This window comes from Aulostomus chinensis, chromosome 7 (genome assembly GCF_037954235.1).
Source record: "Aulostomus chinensis isolate RoL2024-O1b breed Wild chromosome 7, RoL_Achi_v1.0, whole genome shotgun sequence".
NCBI classification, from domain to species: domain Eukaryota; kingdom Metazoa; phylum Chordata; class Actinopteri; order Syngnathiformes; family Aulostomidae; genus Aulostomus; species Aulostomus chinensis.
In genome coordinates, this window is record NC_141326.1 from 21,715,023 (window position 1) to 21,727,457 (window position 12,435).

The 12,435-nt window shown below is 42.0% G+C and overlaps 1 protein-coding gene across 10 annotated transcripts in view; it reads left to right on the plus strand.

Moving 5' to 3' along the window:
* The first annotated feature begins 2,169 nt into the window (after positions 1 to 2,169).
* tjp1b (tight junction protein 1b) overlaps positions 2,170 to 12,435 on the plus strand; it is a 73,771-nt gene continuing 63,505 nt past the window's right edge. For 7 of the 10 annotated variants that reach the window (XM_086209250.1, XM_086209254.1, XM_086209255.1 and 4 more), the window contains exons 1-2: positions 2,170 to 2,686; positions 3,259 to 3,370. In XM_086209250.1, the coding sequence (XP_086065376.1) occupies positions 2,251 to 2,686; positions 3,259 to 3,370 (548 nt within the window). In that variant the 5' untranslated portion in view covers positions 2,170 to 2,250. The remainder of the gene's footprint in view (positions 2,687 to 3,258; positions 3,371 to 12,435) is intronic. The other 3 variants (XM_086209257.1, XM_086209258.1, XM_086209263.1) reach the window with 1 other exon arrangement.

The following is a 12,435-nucleotide window of genomic DNA, read 5'->3' on the forward strand; positions in this document are numbered from 1 at the left end:
GGTTCTGTCAGGACGGTGTCACGCGGGGTGCAAGGAAGTACCTGCCACCTCCCAAACCTCATCATCATGAGGGATAAAAGTAGAAATTCATGACATATCACAGTTCTTGCTAAACTCTCTCTTACAAACAACACTTTGGTCTCAGAATTAATTAACAGTTAACATAAGCGTTTCTTTTTTTTGTTTTACTTCTATATTGATTAAACAGAAGTAACAAGTCTTTACTCAATAGCTATAGTTTTTGGGAGATTGTATCAATTTTCTGACAGAGCTCATCTCTGGACCAAGGCATAATTTTCCGTGTGACCTCTGACACAAAAACATGAGCTATTTCATCATCTTATAGCAAACCACAGATTTTTATGCCTGAGAATGCAACCCTCCAGCTTTCAGTCTCCATCAATTCACTTGCAATACTCATCAAGCAAAAAATGAGATAAGAAGCTTTGATTTAATTCCCAAAGCAAATAAAAAACATCCTTTTACTATAGTCTCTAGGAGCTGACCCTGGTAATAAAGAGGTAACCACAAATTGGGAACAATGACTTTTAGCAAACCACGGGAATCTGTTTCACAACCAAGTTCAACGTCCGTGACTTTGCAAATTTGATGAGATTAATCTGATGGAATCTGGAGGGTAGATGCGCTAAAGGCTTTCCCTCACTGCTGCACAGATTATTCACATTCATTTATCAAACGTATAGTTTTGCAAAAATGAATGATTTCGTTTTTTTTTTCCAGTTTCCAGTTTTTTTGAGCTCCTCCAAGCAAACAAACACACACCAATGTGCCCATCCAACTCAACCAAACATAAATTGATCTTAAATTGAACTGAAGAAACAATCAAAGCCTTTTTATGATTTTTTAAAATCTTTTTTGATTTCTGGAAATCATCTAGCAGCCCTATATATATATATATATATATATATATATATATATATATATATATATATATATATATATATATATATATATATATATATATATATACACACAGTATATATACACAGTATATATACACATACAGTATATATATATACAGTATATATATATATACTGTATATATATACTGTATGTGTATATATATATATACAGTATATATATATATATATATATATATATATATATACTGTATATATATATACTGTATGTGTATATATATATATATATACAGTATATATATATACTGTATATATATATATTTATACACACACACACACAGAGTTTTCTGTCAGTGACATTTCTCTGTTAAGGTAGTGAAGGTTTAGTTATTCTTTGTGGTTTGCTGTCTGCTCTTCGTTCCTCACAGTTCTGTTCACTTGGATGTCTCCGTGTATCTGAAGCCGACTGGTGGTACGTTGTTTCACTGTTAAACACACGTGCTGTTTAACTAGCACTCACTGATCAAATGGCACCCTCTCCTGGTATGCTGTCCTCTGTCCTCCAGTGGTGAAGCTGATGTGTTATTCAAGGTCATGTTGGTTTGTGCTGTGTTACATTTTTATAGATTTTGACTGCATTGAGTTCCCCTTTAAACGCCCTTCTTCTGTTCCATTATGTGTCAGTGCTTCTTGTCAACGCAGGCCTGACACCTCATCTCAAAGGGTCAATGCCGATGAAAGAGTTTTCTTTTGATCAGTAGATTACTGAGTAGCACCAGCAGAGGAGCTGGAAGCAGGGGTGTTCATAATATTGGACCTCATTACTGACGCCTTTGGAGTACAGGGCCCTTGGACCACCCCGGGCTCCCACCCCACCCCACCTCCTGTGCCCTTGCCTGGAGGTTAAGTGCCTTACCGAGGGGCAACTTAAAAAAACTCATTAATTTACGCAGATTTGACATGACGTGGGAGGTTTGTACCTCATAAGCCTTAGTTTTTGCCTCATCAGCATTTCCTAAAACAAGCATGGAGGCTGTCATGGTTAAAATATCCTCGAGGAACTAATGGAACTTAGACACACTATTAATTAAAAGCCAACGATGATTAAACGGCCACTTAAGTAGCTACAAATATTTGAACTCAAAAGAACAGACATAATAAAGTAAAATATGTCGAGGATGTCTGCTCAGCGGTGAGCCGTTAGCATTGGTTATTTAAGAGTCTGGTAATCTTCTTAGTGTCAGTAAGTACCCAGCTAGAAATCAGCCACTGTCCAGATTGTCTCTTCCTGCCCCAGATAAACGACTCAGACAACAACAGAGTGAGGCTGAGGGGAATGTCTGGCATGGTAGCTCCCCTGGCATGAAATATGCACCTCCCTTCCTTTGGGAACTGTGTTGACACAGCCGTGGAAGAGGTTCTGGTGGGTCTCCTTAACTTGAAGATGTTTGGCAGCGGTACGAAGAGGTGGTTTGTGAGGAAGCAGAAGAGGCAGCAGCAAAGGTCCGGCAGAAGACCGTGCACCAGGAAGAAAAAGAGATGGGCTGCAAAACTCCTCAAACAGCACCGACAAAAACTGCTGAATGAGCTGGATGTCAACATGGTGCTTCCCTACTTGGTGTATGATAAGGTTTTCTCACTCGGGGAGTATAAGGAAATATTGGGACAAGAGTCCAACAAGAAGCGGACAGAGATATTCTTGGACCATCTGTCATCCAAGGGTCCTGCTGCATTCTGTTCATTCTGCTCTGTTTTGGAGGAAGTTTGCCCCCACCTGCTAACCTGCTTCCTGTTGGATGAAGAAGGTAGAGCCACGAATTAGCCTCTAATTACACCAGCTGCAAACAAGCACAAACACAAACTAAGGTCCTAGCGAGCGGTGTGCTGCTGCACTAATGTGCATTCAAGTCCCAGCTCATTGATCAGTAACTTTCTACTTATTTCTCTGATATTGTCATTCACCTCGTATCGCGTTTGATTTTGCAAGAAATATACAACAAACAAAAACAATTGAGAGGGGAAACAAGTTTGCAGTAAGCCAGCGCCACAGACTAAGAGCCAGCAAAAATAGCCTCTTAAATCAGGATGGCTGAGGGGATTACTGAGCCTCCGGCACTCCTAACTGGCCACTGACAACATATGGCCTCAATGTGGCTGCGGTCTACAGGGTCTTTGCACTACTCCAAAACAATTTACTTACATAATAATGAGTAACCTCAAGAAAACGCATTTACAGCTCAGTGAATGTCTGTTTTATCTAATGACCCCAGAGAGAGAGAGAGGGAGAGAGAGAGAGAAAGAGAGAGAGAGAGAGGAAGAAGAGGTATACATTAGCAGCACTATTTAAAGTGGCTGATGTATCACTTTGCTTCTACAGATGGTGGACCAGGACGGGGCAAGAAAGGGGGGCTCCCTGTTCCCCCCAAAAGTCCAGGAGAGCCTCCTCTGTGCTCCCCTCCCATGTACACTGACCCTGTGTTTGACTCCAGGTAAGAATTCCACTTCCTATCATGCTGATGATGCTGGCATGGAAGCTTTGTATCTATTTTGCTTTCATTTCTGCTAATGGATTAAATTATGTCCTGCAAATGGATAAAACAATGTTCTCATAATGCTACATCACGTCAGATAAGCCGGGCGGTCTATTTTAGAGTGCTGAGCGGACATGCACTTGTGTTTGTTTTGTTTTCTGTTTTTTCTTTTGCTGACATCTTTAAAAGTTTTTTTTTTTTGGTTTGTTTTAAAGCCCTTGACTCTCACACAATGATGATCGCTGCTTGGCTCTGATCATTCTTCAGATGCAAATGGTGTTTTGATATGACAACAAGAGCCTGGCAGACAATTCATTTGGGGTTTTTTTTATTGTTATTTCATCTCACACGAAAGGAATATTGTCGTCGCAGCTGTTCTTTTTAATTATTGTGACTAGAGATGAAGCAGGAGGCCTTCCCCGCAGTTCACAGTACACCATGTTTGGTCTCTTCTTTTAGACCAATCGTGTTATGTTTTCAAAATTCTGATGGGCAACATATTGACGGAAAAACCTGAATAAATGTGTGGGGAAACCTGATCAGTAGTGTGACATCAGACAGGCACTCGAGCTGTACTTTCATCTACTAATCACCAAATCTGGCAGTTTATTTAAATTGCAGGAATTACCCATCACTCCCTCTGCCTGCTTATTTATCATTCAGCTGCAGGACTCCAACATGAGGTTTTAAGATATTTGCTCATCGCTCCCTATTATCATGATGTAAAAACTCAGGCAGGAATTGAAGAGTTCAGAGTCAAGATCCAAAACTCTGAATACATTCTGCTTTTGTAAGAACAAATATTTCAATGCAGACGCTTCCACACCGAGGGGTCACCAAGTTCAATGAAAGTTACGACTCATAACGCTGTAGCCTTTGCATTAAACAACCCTAAACCCAGTTATACACCTAATCTGGACCATGGAATACTCTATACTTGTGTGTTTTATTACTTTTCACCAATCTATGTTCATATATTTATATATATGTCTGTATAACACACTGCTGTTGAGTCACAATATTCAACTGAAATGATAAAATAAGCAGAATAAAATGACATCTGCTGAGCTTTTATTTGCTACAACAGAGAACTGCATGCTGGCGCCAAGTCCTTCGAGGCTGCTTTTGTCACTGTGTGTCAGTCCTTGTGAATGCGTCATGACTGAGTGGTGGTGTCTTTCTGTGTGTGTGTGTGTGTGTGTGTGTGTGTGTGTGTGTGTGTGTGTGTGTGTGTGTGTGTGTGTGTAGCCCTGGAGAGTAGCCCAGCTAAAACAGCAGGGGGAGGGGACTGTTGAGAGTGTGTGTATATATGGTAGTGAGGTAGCGTGAGTTGGTGGGGGTGTTGGGGGTTGCTTGGTTGTGGTGCCTGAAGTTACGGGGACGGACAAGCTGATATGCTCCCCAGACCGTTAAGGAGGCCTCTTTAATATATGACAGCTAAGTCAGCATGCCGACATCCCAGTGGTCTGGCCCTGAGCACTGACACACACACACGCACGCGTGCACACACACACACACACACACACACACACACACACACACACACACACACAGAGTCACGCTGACAGACCAACACACACAACATCGCACTAAAGCAGCACACAGCCAGAATGGTCACAGAGCCACCACAAGAGATGCAGACCGCTAACCAGGCAATGTAAGTCCTCTTGAGATTTCATTTTTGGGGTCAAATACTTGACATGTACATGTACCAAAAAAACTCCAGCTATATGTGGCGATGCATCTCTCACATATAACTGCGGCCGGTTAGAAGACAGCGGAGGATTGTGCTGCTTGTGTTGCGTTTCTCCTTGAAATCCTTTTGTTTCCTCTGTTAATTCAAGCTGATTTAGAGTGTGTGAGTCAAGTGTCATGTGAGGTTGACTGCATGTATATGTACATGAAAACGGCGTAATCATTTGTTTATTCAATCTTAGTAGAAGTAGGACAGAAAGTGCCTCAGGTCATAGAGGCTTGGCTTCAGAATTCGTGAGTGAAGCATGTCTGCAGCCATCCCAGCTAACAGTGGATGCTGCCACAACACTGGCTAACTACCTACTGTTGCTAGTGGTTGTAGAAAAGGTTTCAGTCGGACATTTAAAGAATGGTCTGAAGATGGTTATGGTTTCAAATGGTGTTGCTATAAGGATGCATTTTCATAATCTTTTTGAATTTATGGGATGTTGTTGAATTTTTGCTAAATAAACATTCAATAATCTGTCGAATCAAAACATTTTCACAGCGTTTGCAGACAATTTCATTCCTATTCTTGGGAGAACTTTCTAAGAACAAATACAAAATTTCCTGCCGAAAACATTACTAGAATATCAGCCCTCGTTCATAAAATGTTCTAATGTACAAACTTCTTTATAAGGGATAGTTTGCCCAAAAATGAAAATTCAGTCACTGCCCAATCACCCTCATGCTTATGGAAGTCCAGATATTTCCAGAAGTTCCAGTACTCTCCCAAATATCTCAAGTGAATGGTGACCAATATTCAAATAAATAAATAAATAAATAAAAATGATAAACTCCATAGGCTGCACGGTGGTGCAGTGGTCAGCACTGTGGCCTCACAGCAAGAAGGTTCCGGGTTTGAGTCCCGGCTCGGGCGTGGGATCTTTCTGTGTGGAGTCTGCATGTTCTCCCCGTGCCTGCGTGGGTTCTCTCTGGTACTCCAGCTTCCTCCCACCGTCCAAAGACATGCAATTTGGGGACGAGGCTGATTGATACTCTAAATTGACCGTAGGTATGAATGTGAGTGTGAATGGTTGTTCGTCTCTGTGTGTTTGCCCTGCGATGGACTGGCGACCTGTCCAGGGTGAACCCCGCCTCTCGCCCGTAGATGCTGGGATAGGCTCCAGCCCCCCCGCGACCCTTACTAGTAAGGAATAAGCGGAAGATGCCGATGGATGGATGGATAAACTCCATGTTTGCTGCCTCACTTAAAACAGAACTATAGGCTGAGGTGAATAATGGCTACAAACGTGGCATCAGTGACATAAATCTAAACAACTTCAGGCTCTGGTACTCTTAGATTACTCAGCCATACCGATTTATTTGATGGTTTTGTTATGTATATTTCTTACGTTTGAAGATCGGTCACCTTCCACTTCACTTGCTCGGGGATTACGGCACCGTCATTTCCTGTGAAACTCCAGCAATGTTTTGTGGACTTTCAAACGTCACCTGGCCTCCTTTTGCCATGGTGGTGATCTGATAATGACTCAGTCTTCATTTTTGGGAAACTGTCCCCTTAAACACATTGGGCCATCTTAGTGCTTTGCATCTGTAGAATTAAATGATTGGGGGAAAAAAAAGTTCCTGCAGATTGTAAAAAAAAAAAAAAAAAAAAGGTGCACGAGAACATTTCATGATTGTGGACCATTGCATGTAAAATTACAGAAAAGTTCCATCTGTTACTCTTGCTATAAGTGTGGAAAACAGCCAACCTCTCTTCCTTCCTTTGTATAAAGTTGCATGTGTTTTCAGAGCTACTTTATCTGATCCACAGTGGAGGAGCAGATTGATTGTCAGCTGCTCAGGCTCAAAAAGACACTGTGTTTATTAGTTTGGCTTTTGGTGTCTGCCTCTGGTCGGTATCATGCTGACTGAGAGTGAACATCACACGGCAGTTAATCACATCTCTGAGCTTCTGTCTTAAAAAGGGTAGAGAGTGAGCTGCTCCTTCAGAGAAACTGCATCCAGCGTCACGGCTGCCAACTAGAATATTGCTTCCATTGAACAGTGGAACTTTTTTGAAACAGATATATAAAACATCCACTGAGGTAAAGAGGGAATCTGAACTTGCAGAATGTTTCTGAAGAAAAATTAATGTGCTGATTTAATTGCGCTTAAAATGAATAGGGACACTATTGATTAGATAGCTGGCCTTTTCCCCTACAGAGGTTACCATGATGTACCGGCTATGAGTTTAGAAACGAGGCCTTACATGTATATGTGAGGCCACAGCGTTGATGTAAGTCTCTGTGCCTTCATCCATAAGTGGAGAAAATGAGATGCTGGCAGGTTGAGGAGGAGGAGGTGGAGGAGGAGCAGAGGACAGATTAGCTGAAGCTGTGAGGTTATGCTTCTCTGTGCTGATGACTCACCTCGCAGCACATAGAGAGGAAGCACTGCGACAGCACCGAGGTGTGACTGTGTGTGTGTGTGTGACTGTGTGTGTGTGTGTGTGTGTGTGTGTGTGTGTGTGTGTGTGTGTTTCATTACTCTTGTTCATCTTGGCGCATTGCATTCATGTGAAGAGGACTTTCTCGGTGAACTTCCTCTTGTTTGGTGCAAAACTCATAAATCACAGCGGCGGAAGCTCTCAGGGCTTTCTTCCAGGTTTGCCTCCTCTGGGAACAGCCTGCGAGTCCTACAAACCAGCTTTGATTTTTTTGCTGTACAGAATAAAGTGGACGAGAGAGTCTAAGGACACAAGAAAGAAGGGCAGCCCCGTCTGTCCTATTTACTCGCTGGGAAAAAAAAGGAAGTAATTTAATGTGTTATTAGTGCTCATGTGTGCAAGAGCATCACTGAGTGTGTTTGTGTCCGTGTGTGTGATTGTGTAAGGGAAGATGGATTCACATGTTGGAAGGGTAATGATTGGGCAGGCTGAGCCATAGTGGGGATGCAGAGGGGGGCTGCCAATGTGAAATCAACTGCTGCAGTGTGAGAATGTGCATGGGTATGCAGTGGGCTTCAGACTGCAGCACAACCACTGACCCACTGCTGTCTCAACTCTTCCCCACTGACACACTACTACTCGCTCCCATACCTCTTTATGTGTGTGAGTCTGAGGCCTGAATAATGCGTGTGTGTGTGTGTGTGTGTGTGTGTGTGTGTGTGCGCATCGAGCAGTTCCCACATTCACTAGTATCATGATGATGATCCATAATGTCTGATTACTCTGGATAGTGATGTGAGTTCATCAATGGGAGGTGACAGAGCTCCTTGCTGGTGGGTTTCTCAGCCGGCGCTCAGCTCTGATGATTTGATTATCTATGTATTAGTTGAGTATTGACGGAGATCAAAAGGATACGAACAGGAAGCAGCGACATCACTACCTCCGTGCTACTAAACTCCAAATAGATGTTGTTTGACAATAATCTACTAGCCACAGCCTGCCAGCACCTATTATAATTTGTTCTTACACACACGGATTTTGGTCTTACAGTGGACGTAGTTTTGAAAATAGAAGCTCAATGCCTTTATTTTGCCATTTTTCAAATAGGAAGCCAGGTTCAATCGATCAATGGCGGCTGTCACACCTGTAGTCCATTTACTGTGGATTCAAATTGTGTTGAAATTTCTGTTGTACACATCGTCCATATCTACTGGGGACAGCAGCATAGTGCAAATGCTTCATTTATTACATTATTGAAGGTTATATGAGTTAAACTGCAAAAAGTGAAACTAGAGAGAATCAATAATAAGGACTCTATGTTGATTAGCTCTGACACAACTGGCTTTTTTAACAGAGCTTTTCAAACTTGTCATGCTGCATCCTCTTCTGTCTCACATACACAACCTCCATCCCTCTTCTCTCACACAGCAATATTCAACCCACAATGCACTGTGGTTCGGTTCACTTCCTCTATCGTCTGTATAAATCTGATTACGTCCTCACACCAAGACACCCGGACTCTGGGAAATGGGTTGAGTCATGACTTCCCAGGTGGACTAAGGTCTTGCAATAGTACAGACGTGGGTCTGAGGGAGACTTCTCAACTGTAATTGTGGTTCGGATCAAACTTGATCTCAATTTCTGAGTGATTCTTCACTTTGAGTTGACCTTTGTCAAATTTGATAAAAAAAAGCATTAAACTGCCATAAAAAGAGATGTGTTTTATTTACATAATATCAACTGATTTGGAATAACAGGGTTGCATGTTATGAAAGCTATTCAAAAAGAAAAAAAATTAATAATATATGAAAACTATCCAAAATGAAACCTTTAAGTTGCTTGTTTTATCCATCCAGCTGGATAAAAACCCAAATCTATTATTTAAAACTGACTTGTGAAGCCAATGCTGATTTTCAAAAAGCTGAACATAATTAAAAAAAAAATGTGCATAAATGATTTAAACATTGATTGATTCATTGATTGATTTCCATCAAACCTCTTGATTAGTTGGCTGTTGTCATCAGTCTATTATTGAGGTTTACACATAGAGAGAACCATAATAGATTTCAGTTATTGTGCTCACCAGCAGGTGCTGCATGGAGGAATGTTTGGAAAAATGAGCATCAGATGAATTTAGGTTCCTTTAATACCCCGAAGGGTTTTCTGCCTCCATTCACCCAGAAGTAACCAACTGGCAACCACAAAACAGGCTGTCTGACATTTCTGAATACGCCTGATGATGCTCATTCAGACAGGACTGTACAGCCTTTGTTGTAAATGTTATGTGTGTGATATTTGAATCCACATAAAATGAAATGTTTATTTTAGAGACATGGAGTATATTGTAGGCACACACACACACGCGCGCACACACACACACACGCACACACACACACACACACAAACACACACACACACACACACACACACACACACACACACACACACACACACACAGTTGCTTGTATTCGACTCTAACCACTACTTCCCTAGCTTCAACCTCAACTTTACCACTGACCCAAAATGACCCCAAAATCCTGGACACCACATACAGCTTTACCCCACATGAACTGATCCCCAGTCTGGTTTGTGTCCTCATAACTGAACATTTGTCTGCAGCATCCCGGGTTGCAGCTGCGACTTTTTCAGGGATGACTTCAGGTGAAAGGTCACCGTGTGACGATGGCAAACAAAGGCCGCTTTATTTGCAGGTAAATTGTTGCAAAAAGAGCTGCAAGCAGGCTGTTGCATGAAAAAGAATACAAAAATAAAATAGGATTTGACAAAAGGGGCACATAAAGCACCAAGGGGCAAAGGGGCAGTGCAGGTGGCTCTCGCTCCTCTTAAAGTCTAGACTAATCGACTTACTCTCAAGCTCAGAACAGCACCAGTGTGTCAGTCTATTGACTGAAATACAACCCACGCCGACCTCTGCTTGCTGCTACAGACAAGCCGTGTAGGAACAGTCCCCTAAGACAGCTGCAGTCAACATCACCTTTATGAATTTCACTTTATAATCTGCAGTCCAACTGAGAATAATATAATTTACCAGGTCTGAAAGATCAGGAGGTGGCAGCTCAGCTGATTTAATTTAAGAAAACTGATGTAACTCAGCTGTGATAAAAGACATCAGCAGTATTTGGCCTGTTTATTGTAATGAGACGAGGTCAACGTGCAAACTCTACAAAAATGTTTGCGGTATGTCTGCACTCACTTTTCTCTGCCTTCTCATACGAGAGTATGATCGATAGCCTTCTGTCCCTCTGCGTATGCAGTAGGGATCTCAAGACCCCCTGCTACTACTTAGCTTAGCTGCAATGAACAGTAGCATTTCCCCAAAATGGCCTTTTGCCTGCATTAATACAACTAGGCTTGTGCTTAACACCTGCAATGAGAAAATGATGACAAAAAACAAGTCAGGGTCATTTTATAATTAGATACATACACAGAACTACTTTCCTGACCTGAGCGCTGGGTGCGGTGGTTTGATGTTGCAAAAGTCTCATTGTATATCTAATAAAAGAGTGACTGCCACAACAATTATGGTTGACTTTGAAGTCAATAAAGGCCTGAGTATTTGTATTTTCTTTTAGTTCCCATGCTCCACTAATACCGTTCACTGCGGCTAAGCTAACTTGCAGTCTGTGAGGGTCCAAAGTTCCCTAATGCACAGAGACAGAAGAGAAGTACATCTAACTGCTTGTCTGGCTCTAAAAATAAGCAAAATTCCCAAAACGTTCAAAGCAATGGCATGTTTCATTTAGGCACTCTTGACAAGGAAATTGCTTTCACCCAAGAACAGATTTTTAAGACTTCTGCCACATCTGTTCAAATTACTGCAACAGTCTGCTGCAAAAAAGTTCAACAAGACCACAACACTGGTGTTTAAGATGCTGTACATGAACACTGAGGGTCGTGCTGGGGTGCTGAAATCTTACATTTCTGCATCGCGTTTGAATTTCCTCCCACCCTCCCTGTGGGAACCCGTCCTCCAGTTTTCTCATCTAAGGTTCATGTGTGGACCCCCCCCAGAAGTGACTGTGAAGGGTTGTCTGTCTTTATTTGTCAGCCCTGACTGACAATCTGTCCAGTGTCTTCTGCTTTAGGCAGTGACCCTGCAAAGGACAAGCATGTATAGAAAACAGATGGTGAATGAAGTGATGTGACACATACAAAGTTACATCAACTGATTTGATAATACTGGTGGTATTGTGTTTATGGCGTGAATTTGATGTACTTGTATTCTCTACTAAAACCGGATGAGCAGAATGATGGTCATTGGCAAGGAGCCACAATCGAGATTAAACAATTTCATACTTTGTAGCTTTTAATTAACCACAGACTCAATTTTGCATAAACTGACTGAAATACAAGTGAGCTTCGGTTTTCTATGGGTGGAACTTGCAGGATTCACCGGGACATGAAAGGGACAAATCTATATATTTCGTTACTGAGAGAGCAGAGCAGTCAAGCCTGTAATAATCTCCTCAGTTAGTCGTTCTGTTCATGCTACACTGGCACAACAATAAATGCTGAAGAATGGGCTTGAGGGTTTCGGTTGACCTTGGGAGTAGCAAGATGGACAAAAAAAAAAAAAAAATCTCAGCGCTGGGTCCATTAAGTAGAAATTTGCTGATGAAGGCCATGAGATGCAGCTGAACGCTCCAGAAAACTTCCAGCACGTGATTGTTTCAGTCACACCATGACCTTCATCAAGTCCACTGATGAAGAGAAAAATCTGCGACTAATAGTCAGCGTTTACTTCATTCACTGTAGCTGAAAGCTCCAGAAATACACAACCTAGTTATCTGAATTCAGGCTGTAACCTCAGGTGACCAAAATTAAATGTCAGGACCGACACTGGAGACCTGAGGAGCGAAGGAGCGGCAGCCCT